The 22,586-nt window shown below is 39.1% G+C and overlaps 1 protein-coding gene across 9 annotated transcripts in view; it reads right to left on the minus strand.

The window, feature by feature from the left end:
* Positions 1-22,586, minus strand: part of ankrd26 (ankyrin repeat domain containing 26) — a 29,628-nt gene that overhangs the window by 1,459 nt on the left and 5,583 nt on the right. For 3 of the 9 annotated variants that reach the window (XM_080875049.1, XM_080875044.1, XM_080875042.1), the window contains 32 exons: positions 22,341-22,540; positions 19,727-19,907; positions 16,652-16,713; positions 16,484-16,568; positions 16,129-16,233; positions 15,623-15,690; positions 15,469-15,538; positions 15,337-15,381; positions 14,452-14,718; positions 14,181-14,279; positions 14,027-14,097; positions 11,999-12,625; positions 10,842-11,017; positions 10,345-10,560; positions 9,672-9,702; positions 9,438-9,579; positions 9,059-9,272; positions 7,590-7,764; positions 6,942-7,088; positions 6,359-6,821; positions 5,574-6,079; positions 5,302-5,454; positions 5,001-5,176; positions 4,719-4,812; positions 4,585-4,611; positions 4,103-4,180; positions 3,805-3,939; positions 3,601-3,713; positions 2,991-3,132; positions 2,561-2,851; positions 2,004-2,239; positions 1,629-1,860 (listed from right to left, as the gene is read on the minus strand). In XM_080875049.1, the coding sequence (XP_080731175.1) occupies positions 1,629-1,860; positions 2,004-2,239; positions 2,561-2,851; positions 2,991-3,132; positions 3,601-3,713; positions 3,805-3,939; positions 4,103-4,180; positions 4,585-4,611; positions 4,719-4,812; positions 5,001-5,176; positions 5,302-5,454; positions 5,574-6,079; positions 6,359-6,821; positions 6,942-7,088; positions 7,590-7,764; positions 9,059-9,272; positions 9,438-9,579; positions 9,672-9,702; positions 10,345-10,560; positions 10,842-11,017; positions 11,999-12,625; positions 14,027-14,097; positions 14,181-14,279; positions 14,452-14,718; positions 15,337-15,381; positions 15,469-15,538; positions 15,623-15,690; positions 16,129-16,233; positions 16,484-16,568; positions 16,652-16,713; positions 19,727-19,907; positions 22,341-22,540 (5,627 nt within the window). Of the gene's footprint in view, positions 1-1,163; positions 1,233-1,628; positions 1,861-2,003; positions 2,240-2,560; positions 2,852-2,990; positions 3,133-3,600; positions 3,714-3,804; positions 3,940-4,102; positions 4,181-4,584; positions 4,612-4,718; positions 4,813-5,000; positions 5,177-5,301; positions 5,455-5,573; positions 6,080-6,358; positions 6,822-6,941; positions 7,089-7,589; positions 7,765-9,058; positions 9,273-9,437; positions 9,580-9,671; positions 9,703-10,344; positions 10,561-10,841; positions 11,018-11,998; positions 12,626-14,026; positions 14,098-14,180; positions 14,280-14,451; positions 14,719-15,336; positions 15,382-15,468; positions 15,539-15,622; positions 15,691-16,128; positions 16,234-16,483; positions 16,569-16,651; positions 16,714-19,726; positions 19,908-22,340; positions 22,541-22,586 lie in introns of those variants that run through there. The other 6 variants (XM_080875046.1, XM_080875043.1, XM_080875048.1 and 3 more) reach the window with 5 other exon arrangements.

Genomic DNA, 22,586 nt, shown 5'->3' on the forward strand with positions numbered 1-22,586 from the left:
TGTGTAATAATATTGATATCAATGATACAAAGAGTGAATTATAAATTTAAACAACTCATTTTTGTTAATTAAATGAAGTACAAAAAAGTAGCCAAAAAGCCAAAAGCACATAAAACCTTTAAGGACTCGTATCCATACTTCGTATAAATTAAAAAAAAAAAAAAAAAAGACTGATGTAGCTTTTGTGACGCCAACCACTGGATTCTCAACATGATTGTTTCTGTTGACATCCTTTTTGCAAAAAACGAATGTGATGAGGAGGGAGGGAACTGAGAAACGGCACGCTATCGCCATCTTGTAGCCTTTAGATAGAATTTAAGGCACTTCTTAATTGGCTTAATTTTTCTGACCCAGAAGCTACATCTTTGTTTTATACTGACCAGGGTTGGATATATGCTGGTAATATTTATGCCTGTCCTACCTCCTCAGAATGCAAATACAATTGTTAGTGTGTTGTTGTGTCAGACAACAAATTGGTACATCTTATAGTGACTGATTATTCATTTGATCATGATCTTTATGATTCTTTGTATCTTAATCGGCTGTTTCTGTCCTTTATCACATGCTTGGAATAAGGTGCTGTATGATAAATACAGATCATTTGGGTTTCAAAGCAAAATATACTCATATAATATTATACGAGTATGAAACAAAGAGCCACATTATCTCTAATCTACTAAACAAATAAAGAGCAAAGAGAAAGTCCACTGAAAGCAAAGACGTTTAAGATGTCTGCTGGCATACTGACTTACTACAGTCACAGCTCACAGGTAAAATTAAACGATTTCTATGATTTTTTTTTTTTTTGTAATTTTTTTCTTCACATTTTTGAAACCCCAACACATTTTTATATTTAAGCATTTACCCTGGTAATATTTTTTGTTTTATTATTTTAATGCTATAAAAAATACTTACATTTGACATAACATATTTTATATTAAGGTATTTATAAATACCTTAATTTTCCTTTACCTTTCCAAATAACCCATAACTGGGTAAGGGACAGAGACATTCATGGAGAAATCTCAGTGGATTTGATTATTTTTTTTTAATCAATTTTCCCTGTGCTGATCCCAAACATTAATGTTTGCTAGGAAAAAGAACCATAGTAATCCCATAAGCAAGATAGAGGAAAACAGTAGCCAACTGGACTGAGCTAAACACATCTACACACCTTATTATGAGTCTGGTTGAAGAGAGGAGAGGTGAGAGACAGACTTTTGAGCTAGAAGCTAAAACAGTGAGAAATAAAAGAAGATTAGATGTAAAGTACTTTAATAGTAGCTAGAGACAGAAATTGTGCAAGAGGAGGAAAAGAACAGAAAAGAGGAGAAAAGAAAAAAAATAAAATAGCTTTAGATCTATAGGAATGTTTTCTCTCAATCTAAAATACTTGAGATAAAACACCTAAACAGCCAGAGATGTTCTCTGCAGTTATGACAACATAACAACACACTAACATGGGAAAAAGCAACATTTCTGAATGCCGGTAGTTACAAAATAACACCATGGATGCCATGACTATGAAAATGAATTGGCTCAATATAGATAACTAGTCTACAGAAAAAAAACAATTCCCTGCAATCGTCATGAGTGAGTGAGCGCGCACATTAATGATTAATGCAGACCTTGGCTAAGTAGTCCTCCACCCTGCTGTTCTGTCCCTCAGCCACAGGGTTGAGGAGAGAGAATCCCAGACCAAGATTCCTGTTGAGGGGCCCAAGTGAGGCTCCATAGTTGGCTGGTGAAGCCAAAGAGCTAAAGTCAAGCGATGGCGCTCCAAGGCTGCCATTTGTGATCAGTGACCTGCTGCGCTCATTGAGCAACTTGGAATTGGCTTCTGCAAGCCGACTGTTGGCCCTGCGGATGGAAAACAACAAATTCAAACTCCCTGCATGATCACACCAGCTGACTGCATCTACTGATTTTATGACATATTCAGCTTTAGACACAAGCACTGATTTTGAAAGTATCACATGGAACATCTGGTAAGATTTTCTGACCTCTCTAATTTAGCAGCCAGAGACTTGCGTAGGTGCAGTTCTTCTGTATATAGTTGGCGGAATCTCTCAAGCTCTGTGCGTGTGGACTCGCGTTGGTTAACGCTCTCCTGCTGGGAAGTGCGGGCCCGGCCCAATTCCCCCTCCAGCTCCCGGATTCGCTGCTCCAGCTGAGAGCGCAGGCTAGCTTCATTGGCAGCTTTAATCTGGTCGAGAGCTTCCTGTGATGCAGCCTGGGACTGGAACAAAAACATAAACAAATATTATAAATCAGATCTCTAGGCCATGTATTTTTACTTTTTTAAATTAAATATTGGATTAAATAATATATATTAAATAATAACTATATCATTCTTTATTTGCATAGAGTTTCACTTTTTATGGAAACTGGATACAATGGACAGGCATATAGTAATCACAGAAACCATGTACATATGTCATTCACACACCAGCTACATTATCATTATCACTCATTCTAATTGTATTATGCTCATTTTTAAAATGTATTTATTTTAAGTTTTTGTATTTGTGTTCCCGTTGTGCATGCTGTAGCTTGGTACCTGGAGGAACAGGTTAACCTGCTCCAGCTTCTGTTGTACTTCTTGCCGAGCCCTTTCCTCTGCATCGCGCCGGTACTGCTCCACGTGGCTCTGCTCAACCTGAGCAGTCTCCATTCGGCGTCTTAGGTCCAGTACCTCTTCCTCCAACTGCCTCTTACTCCTCTCAAGCAAATCATTACTGTGGCTCATGCTCTTCAAGGAAGACACCTGATCCTTGAGCTCCTCGTTCACCTTCTCTAGCTGTCTGCGAAGAGATGCTTCCTTCTCCAACTGCACCTGCAAATCGTCCACCTGAGGATAAAGGAGGCCAATGTTTGACAGCTGATGTATAAAGCTACATGTAGGAGACTGACACTAGAGCCATAGCACGTTCTGTAAGATATTGGGTAATACTGGAAAGGTTTAAATCTGCTGTGTCAGATGGACAAACCCTGTCTTTCATTCGCCCCAAGTGCCCCTCAGTGTGTCTGCCCAGATCCATCCGCATGCTGCTCATAGGAGAGCCAAACTCAGCACCACCAGCGTCTTGATCGCGCACTCTCTTTTTTGCAGTCTTCAATAAGGTTCGCAGCCTTAAATCCATAAACACAAAGTCAATTTCACATAGAGAAATAAAGACAAAGCATTTATCAAAACAAACCAATCCAATGATCTGACCTAAAACTGAAAATGACTGCAAACATCAATTAAAGCATAAACTTCATTAGTAAGTCATTTAAGTTGTGATTTTCTTTTTTTAAAATCAGGCCAGTTATCATACAACAAAGTTAAGGTAACTGTATCCCACAAAAAACAGATGTTTAATACAAACTCAAATACAAATCATAAATCATCAGTTAAAGAGAAAGTCTTGTTATAAACATACATTTTGTCTGGGAATTAAAAAAAAAAGCACATCCTTACTCCGAATACAGACACTGGTGCACCACAGTCACAAAAGCAAGGAAAGGCTGCAATCTACTGGATCCTAGGTGTACCTAAACAGCACAATAAGGCACTGCCAAAGGTAAGGAGGGCACGAGGAGAAAGTTAGGGGTCACCTGTACATTTCTTTTTGAAGCTCCGTGTTTCTTTTTATCTCCTGATCCAGACGAGTATCAACAGCTTTCTTCTGCTCTGCTATTTTCTTGGCTTTCTTCTTTTCGATCTCCATCTGCAACACAAACAACAGCCAGATAACTCACGAGTCCTAGATCTCAGTTTTCATAACATTAGGCTGTGTACAGAGGTGTAAGCTTGCTGGCCTGGCTGTTCAGTTCTCCTTTTTCCTTTTCAAGTTCTGCCAATCGAACTCCCAACTTAGAGCGACCCTTTAGCTCCTCCTCCCACAAGGCCCGAGAGTCCTGGGCTGTGTGAGAGAGCAAGCTCTGCTTCTGGACCTGAAGAAATAAAAAAGACAAAAAAATATATATCTATTAAACAGGAAATCTGTAGATGGGAGCTCCTGTACGTACGTACGTATATAAAGATTTTAAAAGAGGACTAGAGTAAGAAATTGAAAACAACTGTTTTAATAGTGAGGAAACAGAATATGCCACCAACCTCTCTATTCAGTTGGTCTTCCAAGGTCATCTTACTGCTTTGGAGGTTCGTAACCATGTCCTCCAAGTGACTTCGAACCTACAGAAATGAAAAAAAGCTTCTTAAATGGACACTAATGATGGATTTTGGTTTTCTGGTGACACTGTTACACTTTTCTTCATCATTTTGGAAAGGAGAAAACTAAAGGAAGTAACATGCACCATGCAACCCAAGAATACACAGAGTGGAAAACCCCACACACCGAGTAAAGTGAGAACATTTTGCATTAGCATTTGTTTTTCAGACAACAAGAAAAACTCAACAAAACCAAATATATTTCTTCTCTATTTGCTTATTTTTGGATTCCTGGTGTAGCAGGAATCCTCATTAAGCACCAAAAAACTTCATCCAAATACAATCTGATTTCATTACTTATATTATTTTGGAAAGTATAAAATGTGATCCCACACAAGAAAAGCTAAGTCTACATCCACAATACCAACCCCTCCTCCAGGTGAGCAGCCAGATAGCTGGAAAAAGATTGCAAACCTTAAAATACAATAATGATCCACTGCAAAAACTAGTAGATATGGCAAATTATGAACACCCTGTGTGTGTCAGGACTTTGACTACTCACCGCGGCAGCTTCCTGAGCTCCTTTCTGCAGTGCATCAATTTTGTTGGACTGTTGCTTCGCAGCAGCTTCTAGTCTGGCATTCTCAATCTCCAGCCTGACATGACATAAAAGATATGGCTGAAGATGCTTCTATCAGACAGAATTAAATTATAATATATATTTATTTATGTGTGATAAGGTTGGCTTGTTCTATAATACCAACTATGTTATATTTAATGTTTGCATGTGTGATATCTACTGAAAACTCAAATGTATATCTGGATAAGATGTGTTGGTAAGTACCTCTGCACAGCATCCTCCAGCTGTTTGATCGTGGTGTCAGAAGCAGCTGAGGTAGACAGCGCCTCCTGGAGTTTCTGAGCAGCAGTTGAGAGTTCCTTTTCCCTTTCTTCCAAACTGCTCTTCAGGCTGTTAATACGTCTCTCTGCCTGTACATACTCATCCTCACTTTCCTCCAGCTGCATGACAGAAACCGCATCCACATCATCAGCATCACCACACCATTGCCCTATACCCTAAAAATATAGATAATAAACCATCTAATTTAAGTCAAAGTTGAGTTGGCCTCATTTCCCACTAATACCTTTCCTTTGAGTCTGTCCAGGTCTTTGAGCAGCCGAGTCTTCTCTTCCTCCAGGTCATTGCGATAGCGCGTGTTGACCTCCAGAGAGGCTTCGCTCATTGACAACTTTTTGAGTGAGTCGGCGAGTTCCTGCTGCAGCTGCCTCAGACTAGTCTGTGCACGCAGAATTCAGAGAAAGGGAGGTTTTGAAGAGATGCTTTAATTGATATGTGGAAGAAAGGCTAAAAGTGGTTCTGGAGAAGGAGTAAGGTCTTTCTTATTCTCAATCTTACCTCTCTTTCATTCTTGTCTTCCTCCAACTTGTAGACCTGATCGTGGAGATCCACCGCCTTACTGGCGAGCTCCTTATTTCTGTCCTCCAGTAACTGTACCCTCTCTTCACAGTCAGAGCGCAGCTTGGACAAAATGTCACTGAAGCGCTCTTGGGCATCTGTCACAGCACGCTCCTTTGCAGCACCTTTGTTTTGGGCCTCTTCTAGCTGTTGTCTTAGTAACATGGCTTCGCTCTGCGTTTGAACTAGCCGCTCTTGTGTAGCCTCTTGACGTGCTTTGTTACAGCTGACCTCCTCCCTGTGAGTCTGCAGAGCCTTTTCTAGCTCCTTGACACGAGCGACTGCCTGGTCCTTTTCCCGCTGTAGCACTTCCAGCAGTACGCCCTTCTCCGTCAGCTGCATGGTGGTACGATGAACTTCATTTTCCATGCTGTTTGATTGGGACTCTGCCTTGGCCAACTTCTGGGACAGGCTACTGACTTCCTCACGCTGACTGGCTGATTCACCTTTAGGAATAAATGCAAGAGACAAATTCAAAATACCATGTGAGTGAATCCTCTTACTGGTGTAGATTAATTGAAACAGCTGTCTCTAAATAAAACCTGACATATTCATATTCTGCTATTGCAAATGGGTGTGCCATAAGAGTGGTTCACATGGTTCTAGGAACAGAATGAGTCTGACAGAAAGCATAAAATACTTGCCTAGTTGACTAAATGTGTGTTTTTAAAAAAAATCTAATTTATAAAATTCTGTTGCTTGGTGATATTGATGGTCTAACTAACCAGTGAATCTGTCTTTGAGACGCTGAAGTTCCTCTTTCTCCCGGAGCAGAGCCTTCTCAGTTTCTGACTTAGATGCGAGACAAAGCTCGGCATCCTTTACAGCTGCAGCCAGACGAGCACGACTCAATTCAACCTCCTCCTCCAGTTTTTCGCGAATCTGACGTTCGTTTTCCAGACGGGACGTTGTTATTGCCAGTTCAGATTTAAGGGTTGTAACCTGGTTTTTGCAGTTGAACACAACTTGGGCCATGGTTTCATTGTTAAGCTGGGATTCCCGTCGTACCTCTTCAAGCTCTTCTTTCAGTATCTCCCTCGCCTCTATAAGATGGCTCTCGTTCAGACTGCTTTGAGTCTGCAAACGCTCAAAGTCTGTCCTCAGGAGGGTGAGCTGCTCCTGTAAGGAAGCGGTCTGCTGCAGTAACTCTCGCTCCCTGTCACTGGCTTCAGTGAGCTGAGATAAGACCTGTGGACGTCAGGATTTCCAAATGTATTAAACATTGAAATTTTTTTAAATCCTTAAGACATTTAAACTAAATTTTCAAAACCTAAAGGCAACAAAAAAAGGTTCTAAAATGATGATTACTTCACTGCTTTTGATCATGTTTCTTTTGTTTTCCTCCTCTATCTCTTGGTTCTTCCTCAGATGGCTGCTCAGAAGATTCTCCTGAAGGGTGCGTGCACTGCGCTCCTGAGCCAGCAGTCTCTGCGTCTCATTGTGGGCCTGTTCAAGCTAGACAGGTGACGTGTCAGACAATAAATAAATACACCAATAATGTAAAATACTGAAAGTCATTATTACATCAACATTAATTTAAAAAAAAAAAAAATGTTATTAATTAGTATTAAAAATAATACCATGCCAATTACATAATCATTTGAAAATAAAAGTAGATCTGAAACAAAACTAAAACAAAAGAAATACTAAGAACTACCGCTCACAATTTACCGCCTAAATAAATAATAATATGGTGCAATATGTCATGTTTTGTTTTTTAATTAGATATTTAATACTAATTTTAAAACCTTGTAAGGACAAATTCATGTTTGCTATATCCTGATATGTCAAACCTGAAACAGTGTACTTTTTTTTTCACATGATTGAATTATGGCTTAAACAGTTAATACAATGACAACGGTAGTAAATACAATACAATAATTATAATGAGATAAAAAACACATTTTCACAGTTTTACTTTCACAAAAAAAAAAAAAAGGAATTTAAGAAATGTACCTGTTTCATGTTGTTAACGAGTCTTTTAATCTCTAGCTCAAGGTTCATGTGCACCTTCTGCATTTCCTGAATTTCTTTCTGATGTTCCTCATCCATCCTCCTCATCTTATCGGCAGCAGTACTGTACTTCATGGTGGTGTGGCGGTGATTCTCCTGTTCTTGTTTCAGCTGAAATCTGCACAATGTGTCAGTCATAAAGTTCAAGTCAGCATTATCAAAATAAACAGTAAGAACATTAAAAAGATCGACAAAGCTGTTCATGTTGTTCTATGGTCAAGACTACCTGCTGAAGTTCACCCTTAGCATGTAGTATACAATCTGATCCTGACTTTGAACCCCGCCTGCCTTGTGTGCCTTATACAATTCAATTGTGGTACAATATTGCCTCAACACCAGTTTTTGTTTTGTTTTTGTTTTGTTATTGTGCTTGTTTGTTTTTTTTACTTTACATTGGACGTTTATGAAAGTTTATTAAAATGCTTCTTTACATGCCAATGAAGGTGATTTATATTTTTCTGTAGGTGATTATCTGGATGGAAAAAGGTGTGTATGTGGGGGGGTTTGTTTCCCTGTCAGCAACCCCATGAGCTGAGATGGCACTGACTAGGACTGGGTATCCTTACTGATTTCTAGAATCGATTCGATTCTGATTCACAAGGTCCCGATTCAGTCCACGATTCGATTCAACTTTGCCTCAGACAGTCTTATCAGAAGTCATTTAAATAAATAAATAAATTAAAAAAACAACTGCGGCTGACAGCGCTGTAAACAACAGTAGACTGGTGGGTAAAAAGCAAGCGAATAATGCAGAAAACAAAAATTTGAGATGGTAAACTGTTCTTAAATTACACAGAGAGAGAAAGAGCTGTGCCAAAACAGCAAAAGTAAGAGGGAACTGATGACGATGTTTACGTGAAGCGAAATGTGAAGCGTAGTTTTGCTTCTTTTGCTGCTGGTTCAGTGAATTTTAGTTGGAGAGCGACAAAACCTGCAGCATCAGAATCTGTCAGATGTCGGCGTCCAGCACCGACGGCATGTCTGTGTACGGGGCGTCCCGTCAGGTGAGAAAGCTGACATCTCACTGGTTTTGATGCGTTGGGTGCGCGCTTTGTATCTTTTTGCAGATTCTGTTTTCCTGCTCTCATTTACTGTTTCAGCTGTTTGGTGGTTGTTGACATAGTTTTGTGAGGTTTAACCTGAGAGTCTGAGTGTCGGGGAAAATACATTTATATTTAAAAAAGATTCAGATTTAATGAATTGATATCGCATTATTTAAGCTAAAATCGATTTTAAATCAGAAAATCGATTATCAAAACCCACCCCTAGCACTGACCAATTAATTGAGTCTAAATTTATTCTGAAAAGCTAAAAGGGGCAAAACAGTAGATAGGAAGCTGTAAAGCAATGGCTACAGAGTGCTCCAGTTTTTTGAAAATAAATAAAATAAAATAAATGGACTTATTTATTACTTGAGATTTGTAACTTCAGTCTGTAATTCCAACTGCACCCGCTCCATGGCAGACTTGGCATCTTTAATGCCCTCCAAAGAGCTCTTCAAGTCTCGTCTCTCAGTTTCCAGCAGGACCACTTTATCAGTCAAGTACTTATGCCGATCCTTTCCCTTCTTGATGGAGCGCTCATATTCATGGAAAATGTTCTGCAGCTTCACTACACATGTTGAGTCTGTGACACACAGCAGATGGAGGCTGGATGGGAGTTTCATTATGTTCACGGCACACAGAAGGTCTTGCTTTCAAAGGTAGGTTACATATAAACAACTTGTGTCACAAACTCCTAAAAAGCAAGACTTATTAGTTAACTTATGTGTGGAAAAAGGTGAATCGGTACCCAAAGTTGCTGAGTCCAGTTTCTTAATGAGGAGGGAGGCGTGACTGTAGCCTGTAGCGGGTGAATCAGCATCATCTGTGGCTGTGTCTGAGGACTGAGTGAGTTCATCAAAATCTTCTGCCATTCCCAACTCTTCACGGTCCTGAATATCAAAACAATAAGTAACATTAACATTACTCATTTTCTGTTCACTGTGTTCAAACTTTCATTTCAAGGTATGAACTGGTGTCTTACCTTATCGTTCTTTGGTCCACTGGCTGCCAAACTGAGCGAAGCAACGCAAAGAAGAAGAAAATCATGTCATTCAGAAAAATAATGTGGATGTTCCTTAATTCTGAGACAAGTTATTGGAAGTGTATTTGGTATAATGCAGTATACGATCCAGTAATAGGAAGGTAGCAGTTAGTTTAAAGAGTGAAAAGAATAAAGAACAAATGCATGCTAATCATCAGCAAGATCCAACATTGTAAAGCTTTGCTCAGACTTAAGGCAAAATGTTTGTCACCTGGGTTTTTTTTTTTATTCAAGCAAATTTTACCACTTCAGTGATACAAAATTATCTGGGTTTATTTCTAACAAATCATTAATGCTCAAACATGATCTTATAACGTGCCTAAAAAAATAACGTGCCTCTCCTTTTTATTTTTAGGTTTCTTGTATAAAATGTACAAATATACAAGGTTTATTATATTAAGTAGTGCAAGTTTTACAAAAACTATCCAAAGAATCTTCAGTTTCTGCACCTAGACTGAATATTTGACATATCACACCTATTCAATACTTTCCTCTGGCTATATACAGATTTGTGCTCCGTGTATAATTTATTTTGCGTTCAGTCTGAACATACCTTACGGGTTAGTGACAGAGAGGTAGAACTGATACATATGAGGGCATACTGTATATATACCTTCCTTCATCATCCGACACTTCACTTAAAGTGCCATCGTCAAACACACAGAGAGGATCTCCATTAATATGTGTGTTGGTCTGAGGGGCTCTGCTGCCCCGGGCCCCTCGGACCAACTCTGACTGTAAAGTCTCCACTACAGCTTGCTTCTCTTGTTTGTTGCTAATGCAGGTTAGCTGGACTGGGAGATGCAATTGCACTGGAGCCCTGTTGGTGCTACAGAGAGCAATAAATCTGATAATCAGCGACATGTGGCTTTTTAAATGCAACAATGTATCAATTTTTAATGGAAAAGAAAAGAAAAAAAACCTTTGAGACATCACAAAACAAAAACAACTTAAAACTGGACTCTCTCTGCTAAAAGAAAAAAAAAAAAAAAAAATCAAAAGCCCAACATCTGATTAGAGGATTGTGCACGTATTGCTTTGAAATAAAGGGAGCAATCGTTAACATCTACTGACGATAACTGTGAATCTACAAAGCAAAACTGCACATACCTCATGGCGGCCTCGGGCTGCTGCTCCTGGTCAAGTGCTTCAGCTTGATTTGACATGCATCCTAAGCTGGTCTCAGGTTTCCCCATACCAGTTTCCTCCAATGCTATTCCACTAGTAACCTGGGAAGTACTTGATTTTTGTACCTCAACCTCGATTTCTGTTCTCCCTTCTCCAATCTGAGGGAAAAAGAAAATATTTGATAGCTGGCCTTTAGACATTTACTCTAACTGTAACAGGTTTGGTCCAGCCTTTTAAGATGCATTTTGGAGTTGGTACTTGTTCACTTTGTCATACATAATTTAGTGCCACCCTTCCCTTTGGAGACCTAACACCTTTAATGTAATTATAAGGACATATTTTCCATGCACTGCAATGCTTGGAAACTAAAATGAGAAAATGTCATCAACTTTAAATAAAGAGTTAAAGTTCGTATCAGTTTCCACAGAAAAACAGCAAATAACTCAAAAGGCTGACCAAAATACAATCCTCATACCTCTTAATAAAGACAAGCACAAAGAAAAACTGAAGCATTGCATGCATAAAAAGACAATAAACAACAACACATTTATATCATCACTATGGTGATTCTTTTTAGAGCCAAGAAGGCCTCTATTTATTCAAACCTCATACAAAACCTAAAAACAGAGAATTCATACAACACCGATGTAACAATACATGCAAAACTCATGCAAAGCAGAAAGCTAGACATGACAAAAGAAAACACAAGACTGCCCTTTGTGTAATGTCAAAGTGCAATCAAGAAGGACAATCGACAAAATGGTACCAGATGGGTGGGTGTACTGAAAATGAATTTCTTCAATTCTACCTTTTTTAAGGTGTGTTAAAGACACAAATATTCATTGAGAAACATGCAACCTCACTTCTACTTGAAATGAGATCTACAGACAACATATATGACATGGAAAATCTTACAGCCCCCCCAAACACATACGCACACACACCTACGATGAACGGCCACTTTGAGCCCTTGGAAACAGGTGAGTAAAAGAAGGAAATGAAGTATATGAATGACATGAGAAAAAGAGAAAGCGAGGCAGACAAAAGGAACTACGGATGGAGCGGCCATCCTCTACCTCTTTCTGAAGTTGGGCTTTTTCTTTCTCCATATCGAGGAAGACAACCTTCAGCATCCCTACCTCAAGTTTAAACTTTTCCACGTCCTCTTCCAACTCTTCACCAGAAACACCGGGAACAGGTGCTGAACGTCTGAAGGGAGGCTGACTTATACCAAATTCGTTGAGATCGTCTTCTGAACTTGCAGTATTCTCCTCAGTTTGACGTAAATCAGCACGGCTTGTGACGGTGCCATCACAAGCTGGTTGCTCCTTCATCCTGTCCTCGCATAAGGAGTTTACATTCGATTCAGCTGCAGAGTCCTCTGGTCCAGACTCTCTCTGCTCAGCTATGGTGATAAGGGGAGTGCTTCTTGCTCTCGCAGTAGGACGCTCAATGACTTCCCCATCTTCTTCATCACTTGAATCTTCTTCTGCAGAGGTGGAGCCAACTGTGGCCTGTTCTTCTCTGATGTCATGTCTTGATTTAAACAGTTCTCCAAACTTTTCTTTTAATTCACCAGCGACACTCTTGAAGGTGGACTTTACCTCTCTTTTCTCCACCTCTACCCAGAGCTTCTCATAACGTTTTTCCCATGGCACGCCACCGCTTTCTCCAGCACTGCACTGATCTCTAAACTCGTTATCCTTTTTTCTATTGTCAGATTTATTTAGATCTAACTCACTTCTATCTACTGCATCATCTTTCTCCTTTGATGGCATGAGTGGACATAAAACAAAGAACAGACAAGACAAAAATGCAAAAACCGAGACTTGATAAAATATTCGAGAAAATATTCAGGCAACAGTGCATTCTCATTCTTCTTCCTATATTTTCATCATAGAAAATACTCATGTTTACAGGATTATTAAATAACATACTTGATATCTTGACTGACCCTTTTCTTTTTAGACTCTAAAACTGAAATAAGTGATTTCTGGCATGGTAAACATGCCAGTAGTAAACACAGTAAAGCTGTCAGGAAACCATATGCAGTCAAATAGAATCAGCAGCTCAAATCAGGATGTCAGACATAATAATGTGTGTGCCACCTGCAAGCTTGAAAGAGGCAGTGGTCTTTCTTTAGAGTATAGGATAAATTCCATTTTTGGGGTTGTGTCATTTTATTTGTCCATGATAATTCCAGTATGTTTTTATGTGATATAAAAATGTCATTTTGCATATCATTGCAATAGCATCATACATTTATGTTCCCTAGTGTAGCTATAGAGAAACAGCTGCATGTGGGAGACACTTCAACAACCTCTGAAAAAACATAGCACTTATACTTTTTTAAACTGCTGCTGCTAAATGTAGAAACAACTTGTTTTTCAACATGAGGCAAAAACGCACCACAGATACCAGCAGCTGATGGAGTGTAAACAAAGACTCCAGCAAGTACTGATGGAGAACTCAGTAGATACACTCCATGTGGCAAGAGGCAAATTGATTGAAATGCCAGATGTGGTTACATGGAGGAAATTGAGGGCTTTAAGCAGCTGCTTAAAAAATTTGACCCAAAATGTGACAATACTGAGCAGCTCCTGATGAGGTACAAGGTAATACAAGTTTTTTTGTACTTTTACCCAACATGTCCAGGGAAAACACTACCTAGACTACTTTTGTACATTACATTTATGCTGTGTCACTGGATATGATACTGTGTCACTATAACGCTGTTGCGGCTGGCAACTTCATTCAACAGATCCACAGTGTTATCCACAGTTAAAAAATAAATAAAAAATAAAATAAAATAAAAAGAATGGAAAATGCTCTTTATTGACTTACACTTATAAATGCTGCAAACATCAATAAAACATTAATTTTGGTTTAAAAAATATTTAGATTTTTCTTGAAATATCATGATGTAATTTTGAGGTTAATTTGAGGCCAGCCCAATGGTGTTAACATATTTATTTTGTCTACCAGAATTACAAATGATCTAGTGATGAAGCAATGTCATAAATATGTGTGAACAAATTTACCAGAACATATCATTTTGCGCCGTTTATTCCTTTGATTAGGAATGCCTTGGTACGTTTTATTTTCCATGTCTGAAACAAAAATAATCAATCATTAGTAGGGATGGCCATTTTACCACTATTTCTCACCTTTTGTTGCTGCTCTTCAAATTCTGTGATGATTTCACTGTCTTTCTCCATCAGTGAGGGGTCAGCAGACCCTAATAAAGAAACAGAGACATCAGACAAAGCAAAGGCCACAAGTTCATAAAAAGGTAACGCTAAAAAGACCAAAGAACCTTACTTGGTTTAACCGTTGTTTGAGGCTCAGCCATATTTTGTAGTGGATTGTCATTTTCAGCTGTTTCGCGAGATGTTATGTTTTCGGTTTCCCAATCAGATTCTGAATTAGAACGAATAAAAGAGGAAAACCGCCAAGAATAGGTTAGGAATATATCTTTTTTTAATCATTATTATTCATGTGAATAATAAAGATGACAATAATAATCATCATAATAATAACAACAACAAGTCAATGTTTAAGAAAGAACATCAAAGTTCTTGCTATGCGTTACCTTCTTCACTCTCTAGTTTCTGAGGGACCGTCTTCCGCGTACGAGGGTGGGGCTTAGGAACAGCTTGAGAGGGTGTTCTGGGCAGTCTCTCGTCTGGGCTGATGCCCTTCTGATGCGTCAGTGCTGCTGTGGCAACATCATCTTTGTCCTGGTCCTTATCAGATGAACTGGAGCACTCTGGAATTTTCTCAACTACAGGGGACGCAACCCCGTGACCACACTGGGCTCCCATACTGGCAGTACTGGCTGAATCCCAGTCCGATGCATCTGTCAAATTAATGCAGGAAGCTTTATATCAGTTCAACCAAATGAGCCTAATCTGTTGCTGAAGACTAGAGTTTACAGTGGGAGAACACTGATGCACAGCAATGGAAAAGATCAGAGGTGGGCTGTTACACTACCAAACTACTACTGGGGTCTCAGGGAAGAAATCACAGCTACAAAACTGTTAGTTTCTTAATTTATCTTTACTGACCTGCTTTTTGAGCTTAAAAAGGTTTAATGAGAAAAATAAAAGATAGAAAACTCAGTATTAAACACAAGCCTAAAAAAAAAAAAAGTTTCTGATGGTGTGCAGCACAACTGCAGGCAGCATATATGTAATGATGCAAATGGTTACAGATTTGGTGGGACAAGGTTTTTTGATGCTATGCTTGAGTTATATGGTTCTCTCAGATAGAGATGGGAGAAAAAGGAGAGAGCCTGGAGTGAGAAAAGGGAGCAAAATCTTAGGAATTGATGCAAGAATGTTCTAAAAATGTGTTACTGTAACTTGAGTCCAGTTATTGCTTTTATGATCCATGGAACCTTTGCTTTCCATATTACACTATTTCGTTTTCAGCAAACTCTACAATGTATAATCTAAAAATCCTTGTTACAGCTTACCTTCCAGATCATCAACATCACCCAGATCAAGCTCTTCCATTAAATCTAGAAAAGCGGAGCAAAGCATGGTGTTAAAAATCAAAAAGGTTTTCACAGTAACAAATTATTTCATTTGATTTTGAATAAATTCACCTGTCTTTCGGCTGACATCGCCTTCAGGCTTCCTCAAAACATTAGGTGGTACCCACTTTGCCCTCTCGGTCTAGTACAAAGGGAAAATATTATTATTTTACTTAACTGAATTACAGATAATATTATTTTTTATAAAATAAAATGCTTAACCTACCTCTTTCTGTACTTTATTGTACTGATCGGCAGGTTCACCTTCAAGATTGTCATTACTGCTGCTGGCAACTGTAAGAGGCAAGATGACTTACTTACATTTGCCAAAACACAACGTCTATGAAAAATCAAACAACATTGATGAAGCTGGATGAGTTTTCCAGAACTCTGTAAAAAGCATTCCCATGCAAATGAGCTCATTGTTAATTAGTATGAACACACATGCTTAGCCTTTAGAAAAGCATTTCAACTCCCAGCAGTGTTTCATTGGGTAACAAGTTCAGCATCAGCCAATATGAATAACATTTAAGCCAAAATCTTGTGGAAAACAAGCAAGCTTAGTGCAACCCTGGGGGCCACTTAATCTGGCAAAATAAGGTTTATGGACAGCAGGCAGGATGAAGTACAGTATACTGCATGCATTCTATTATTGTGATCATGAGGTGAAGTTCAGGCCTCTGGTATGGTTTGCATGCTGATCCTCTGACCTATAAATCAAGATATTCATACCCCCTCCCTGGCTGACTCTTGGCCTGCCTACACTCCTCCGAGGCTCTAGCACTGCCATCTTATTGCCTCTATCCCCTCTTACAAATGAGGGAACATATAACAAGTCTACAAAAGAAACGTAAAAAAAAAAAAATGTTGGAGGCTTTTTGATTGACACAAGTTATATTGCACTGCACATTCCACATCATGTTAAAGCTTGAACCAGAACTGACAGAGAAAATGTACAAAGTAAAGAACACTTTTCTATACTTACGATCAAATAAAGTCTCACTGTTTCTGCAGCATGAAATGGTGCTTGGAATGATATGAAAAAAAAAATCCAAAACAAATAAAGGAATTTACAAAGTAGACTTACTCATTTTAATCTCTTCTTTCTCTCCTTCATTCTGACTATTTAATCCTCGTTTCTGCTCGTCAACATTCAGGTTTTCTGAGTGGGACTGAAAATTGCGGCTGGTCTGTGAGAATCAGGTTGGCAAACATTGGATCCTGCATGTCATTTAAAACTTTATCTTTACTGTACCTCAGAGCTCCATGAACTCTGGTCATCCTCACCCCCCTCTAGACCCAGCTCAGACAGGAAATCTGTTTAAAACATTAAGAGTGATGGTTAGCAACAGGACGAAAAAAGTCTTTTAAGTGCAGCTTATTTCATTTCCTAGGTCTAGTAATTACAGCTATAGTTTAAGTGTTGTTTTGTTTGTCCACAAAATTATACAAAACAAATTTACTAGGCTGATTATTTAAGGTAAGCTTTGTGAAGAAGTGGAGCATTGCTAAACAAATAACTCACTAAATGATGGCAAAAATGTTCTTTAAAACTGCAATGTGGAAGGGTTTTTGTTTTTCCATGCATCCTTTATTCAGCCAGGAATGAGATACAAGATTTTTAGCCTCTCATAATAACATGAATCTCATCAGACAATACTGGAAATGCGTGCTGTACCAAAGTAAAGCAAATCAAGTACACCTTAAATTAGCACCTGACCATTTGTCAATTACAGCTTTTTGCTGCACCGCACAGCATAAAGTTTCTTCAACAAGGAACAGTATGTTAAAACACTGCAAATTTCTCATGTCTGACACAGTAGAAGCTGAAGATCATCATCTGTTGTTTAGAAACACATTGAATTTAGCACAACATTATAACCAAGATGAAATCATACGCAAAGAGTGCTCACTTGTGTCTGTGCTGCAAAGCAACAGAAATAACTCATTCAGCCACCTGAACACGCACCACTAACTCTAGCATGACTAATACATGAAGGCCAAGGAAAAGAATGCAATGGCTGCTGACGTGAATCTCCCAACACCAACTCAGAGGTCGTCAACAAAGTGAGCCTGTGCAACACGTCCGCATATTCGTCCAGATCACAAAGGCGCACCAAAATCACCAACGCAAACACCAAACATTTGTCCAGTACAGACAGTGAGTAATGAAAAAGATGATGTCCCTACACAGGGTTACTTTTTCAAATTGAAAATACCTGTATTGTATGAATCTCACACCTGTCATGTACTTTGTAACAAGTTTCATTCACATCTGTCATGCAGGTACAGTGACTAGAGAAAAAGTCTGTATTGGCTTCTAAGTGATGGTATTTAGGACACCCTATTTCAACACCTTCATTTCATTAAGTTGTAACTAAAAGGAATGTAGCATAATGTAAAAGTAAAACCCTGTTGATTTAACTGTTTTAAGTTTTTTTTTTTAAATTGTGATTTTCTTCTAAGACAAACAGTGAATTTTGATGCAAAGATTTGTACATTAGCAGGAAATTAGCACAAGGATGTGAAAGCAGAGTTACATTTACATGAAAGTGCAATAAAAAGTGTTTCTGTTAATAAAATCAATTAATAATCGTGACAAATTACTGACAAGTTAGCTACTTCATCTACTGAATCCTACTAATCCTATTACATTTCCCATTAACCATACATACTTTAGACTGAAAAAGATGCCAAAATAGTGTCTAAAAAAGAAACAAAGAATTAAGTAAAGGTCATGACTTAAAACTCTTTTACGTGTTTAGCTTACATCCGTTTAATAATGTCCAGTAATTATAGAAGGCCTGCTTGTGACCTAGGCTAACAGTGATTAGTGCTCACCTGCTGGCCTATGTTACATCCTCTTTGTGCTCAAAGTGGCAAACCCCCTGGGGTGCCTGTCTCTTACACACCATGTCTGGCAAGAGTGACAGCTTTGCAGCTCTGCATCTCACTTTTGAGTTATAGCTGGTGGACAGTGCTACATTACTGGACATCAACATTCAATTGTACGGCACTACAGCTAAAATGCAAAGCATTTTTAAATAAATGACTTTTTTTTTTTTTTAAATTGAAGCCTTTAAAATAGGTTGCCAGTATAAACACTGTCTATTTTTTTCTATTCATTAGGTATTTTGTGAGAGCAGACATTTTCATTCAGAAAACTTTGTAATGTCCAGATAGTTGTTAATAAGGTGCTTTAAAGCAAAGGCATGTGGAGGTCATGGATTAAGTCTCTCATTTTTATTTTGTACGGGATTTTACAGTGAAAACTTCAAGGATTTTTATTGCTTGGTACAAAGCATCATTGGGTTAACAGGTGGATCATCCAGTTTCAATGCAGCTAGCCAAGCAACAAGGAACCACCTCCTGCTTAAAAAGGCAGACAGTGAAAGTGAACAGTATCCTTGATTTTAACATAAAACTCTTTGTTGGAGCCAGGGGCAGCACAAAGGTGATCCCCTTAAACCGATTTTTAGTTTTAGTCTCCTTATACTCCCCTGGGTTACTGGTTCTGTTACTAGTTAGCTAACACAAACTAATATGTCTATTGACCACAACCAACCAAACAACAGTGATGTAACACTGTACTGATACAATATGGCGCTAAACATGTTTTAAAAACCTTAATTTTAAGCACTTATTTCATAAATTCAGCTTCACAGGCTCTTGTTACACCTCTGTCAGTTTTTAAGAGCAGGGCTCTATAGCGTAAATTAGCCTTTATATATTTAGTGAGGAGATATGGTAGAACCGTTACGTCGTGGGGTCCCTCTATATCTATGGGTCACTAGAAAATGATGCTTTGAAAAGCTTTTAAAAAAGAGAGAGCGAAGTTTATAAATGATGGCCTCCAACCTATGATGAAGCATTTATAAATTGTCCCCTCACATGGGGTCAGTAATAAGTATGAAAATTTTGTGAGTCATATGCTATGGCCTTTGACGTCACTAATAGTTTCAAAGGCATGAGAGAGACTGGCACTAAAAGAATCCTGAATTGAAATCTATCGGAGAATCCTGCAACAATAAATATTGTGTCAGTTTTGAGGAGTTTCATCAGATCTGACTGATTATACTACAGACTTGCTTCTATAAGGTCTTTGATCTTTGGTAGACTGGTGGTTTATTGTCATGGCGGAGTTCTAGGCACAGTACAGCCACACTCACATTAGACACTAATAGCAATTACAGAGCTACCCTCCAACCGATCCAACAGTCACTTACAATAAGCACTTCTGCACAATGGTTTTTAGTATTGTTAACTCCTGTGGACCACCATTTTCCTGACATATGAGCATTTGCTGGTTCTGTAGAAAGTAACTCCTTACCCCTCTTCTTCTCTTTAGAAACTTCGGCCTCAGGAGCAGGCGAATTGGCGTCACAAGACTCTCCACTTTCTTCAAGCTGATCATTCTCAGCTGATTCGTCTCCTTTCTCCTCCTCCTCTTGTTCCCTCTCTTTGTCATTATCACCCTCATCCTCTTCCTCATCCTCAGTGGAATCTTCCTTCTGTGTGCAGGAAAAAATGGAAATATTCAAAACTGTGCATGGTAAATCCCATTTTTCTGTGAGTATGCATCCACAGGTCACATTTGATATACATACAAGCTAAGCTAGGAACAAGGACGTGAATATAACTGTCTTAAAGGTCTTGGCCTAGCTATAGAGGACAGACTATTAATAGCCAAACTAAATGAGACAAACACAAGTAAAAAATATTCCCGTTTTACCTGAATTCCAGAGCATATCATATATATGTTTTCTGCCTCATCAGGTGAGTCTACATCAACGTCATCAATGTCAGTCTGAGGTAGTACTTCATCTGAAAATGTGTTCACATCTGAATCACTGTGCCGACAAGCTGTGGTTTGATGTTTGATGGGTGGGCATGAAAATGTCTTTTCCTTTATTGGTTTTTCATTAATCTCCTCTGACAACACTCTAGTTTGGTTTTCAAATGGAACGTATGCAGTTAATCTAGCTTCATGCTCATCATCTGCATCGATACCTTCACAAAGGCCTCCATCAACAGTTTTATCAGAATCGTCTCCTACTGTACACATTTTAACTGTAGCATTGACAAAATCGTACTGCAGCTTCTGGATCTTGCTGTCAGAGTCTTCACTCGTCTCATCGTCTTTGTGGACACTGTATTTCTTAACAACCTCCAGCTTTTCTTCTTCCAGTTCAACATTTTCTGCAAGCATATCATTTTCACCGATAACAGACTGAGGAACCAATTCACCATCTTCATCATGCTGATTATCCCTTTTAGCGTCTTCTGCCACCTTCTTGTGTACTGTAGCTGTGGACTTCAACTTTGGAGAACACTGCTTGGTTGAGTCGGGTATCTTCAGGATATCCTCACTGTGTAAAACATCACTGTTATTCATCACAATTTTCTCTTGCTTTTCTGAGCCATTGCTTTCATCTTCATCATCCCAACAGCTTTCATCTTCTTCAACTTCATCATTCCCCAAAAGTTGGTTTTCATCATCCAGTGCCGATGAAAGTACTGGTGAGGGGTCATCTGACTCTTTCTCAATACTTTCTCTGACCTCTTCTTCCTTAGACTCTAATTGCATCTCTCCAGTCTCATTTGCTTTGGAAACTGGGGACACCACTTCACAATTACAGTTAGTGCCAAAATCATTTTGGTCTTTATTTTCAGAGGAATCCCACTCTGATTCATCTACAGCTGCTTGGTTTCTGGACTGAGAAGAGGTTTTTGGACCTAGACCAGACAGTGACTTGTGGTTGTCTATAACCTCCTTAAGTGTAAAACATTTTGGAGATGCAACTGGTGATGAAGAATCCCATTGGCTATCTGGATGTTCTTCATTTGACTGGAGCAATGTGTTTTTTAAATGCAATAATGATGCTTCTGGTGCTTGAACAGTGCTTTTCTGATCAAAAACCTCATTGCTTACCTCAGGTATGTCAATATCACTGTCCTCTAATGAAGATCCCCATGAGGACCTGAGTTTCACTCCTGTGGAAACTTTGTTGTGCGATCCACAATCATCTTTACCATCAGAAGTACTGTCTGTGTTTTTTATGCCAACTTCAGGTAATAGATTTGTTTGATTAGCAAGAAAATGTTTGTCCTCTTCATTATCACTGTCATTCCAGTCCATATCACCACGATTCTGTTTATTGCCCCATGAGTCTTCATCATCCTTTCCTGTGTCTCTCTCACATTCCTTCATATCCTCGCCTGGTGAATGAGTTTCTGGACAATGTCGTGTTGAATCCTGGCCTGAAATTACGTTTTGATCCGATGAACTCAAATATTTCTTTCCCAGGCTGTCATCTTCATCTGAAAACTTAGATTCTACTCTTATGGCTGACACAACGCAATCCTCCACTATATGTAATGTGGCTGGAGTAACAAAGCTCGATGTCCCAGCGGGGTGCATGAAGTTGGTGCTTAAAGTCTTTGTTTTGGTATTTTTCTCTGAGGTATCTGCACTTTCACGTACAACTCCAAGAAATGTTTCACTCTTTGCAGTGATGCCAGCATCATGTGTGATCTGAGGGGCTTTAAATTCTGTAGTGCTAGCCACGCAGTTGCAATCATCCTCCTGATCCTCCTCTTCAGAGCCGCCTTCTTCTTCTTCTATTTCTTCTTCTTCCTCGTCCTCGTCCTCCTCTTCCCCTTCATCACTTTCTTCATCATCTTCTTCCTCTTCATTAGACTCCTCTTCTTCATCCTCTTCATCGTCTTCCTCTTCCTCTTCTTCGCCATCCTCCTCTTCAGAGTCATCTGCATCTGAACTTCTTTCTTGAGACAATGGTCTTGATTTAGTACCCAGAGGTTGTTCAGAGTGTTTTCTTTTCCCCTGTTCAGCTGCACAGCCAGCTTGTTTTAAGATTTTAGGGAAAAAGACAAAAATCTGTCAGACACAAGCATGTAACAAAGGTTCAACAGAAATTTTTCACCTTTCTGTAGTGTGGAAGCGGAGTGGAAGTCATGTGGGATGCACTGGTAAGGAAGGTAATGGGAGTGGGATCTACTGGATGCTGAAGACTTTTGCTGGATGACAAAGCCTTTGGGAGGGATGGGATTCTCTGAACTCTATTTTCACTTTCTGGCTCAGAGTCTGAGCCACTCAACGATGTGTCAGCTCGTGCCGAAACTACTGGACAAAGAGGGATAGAAGATTACTACCTAAAACTACAAACTAT

The sequence above is a fragment of the Rhamphochromis sp. 'chilingali' genome (genome assembly GCF_963969265.1).
Source record: "Rhamphochromis sp. 'chilingali' genome assembly, chromosome: 2".
Lineage (NCBI taxonomy): Eukaryota > Metazoa > Chordata > Actinopteri > Cichliformes > Cichlidae > Rhamphochromis > Rhamphochromis sp. 'chilingali'.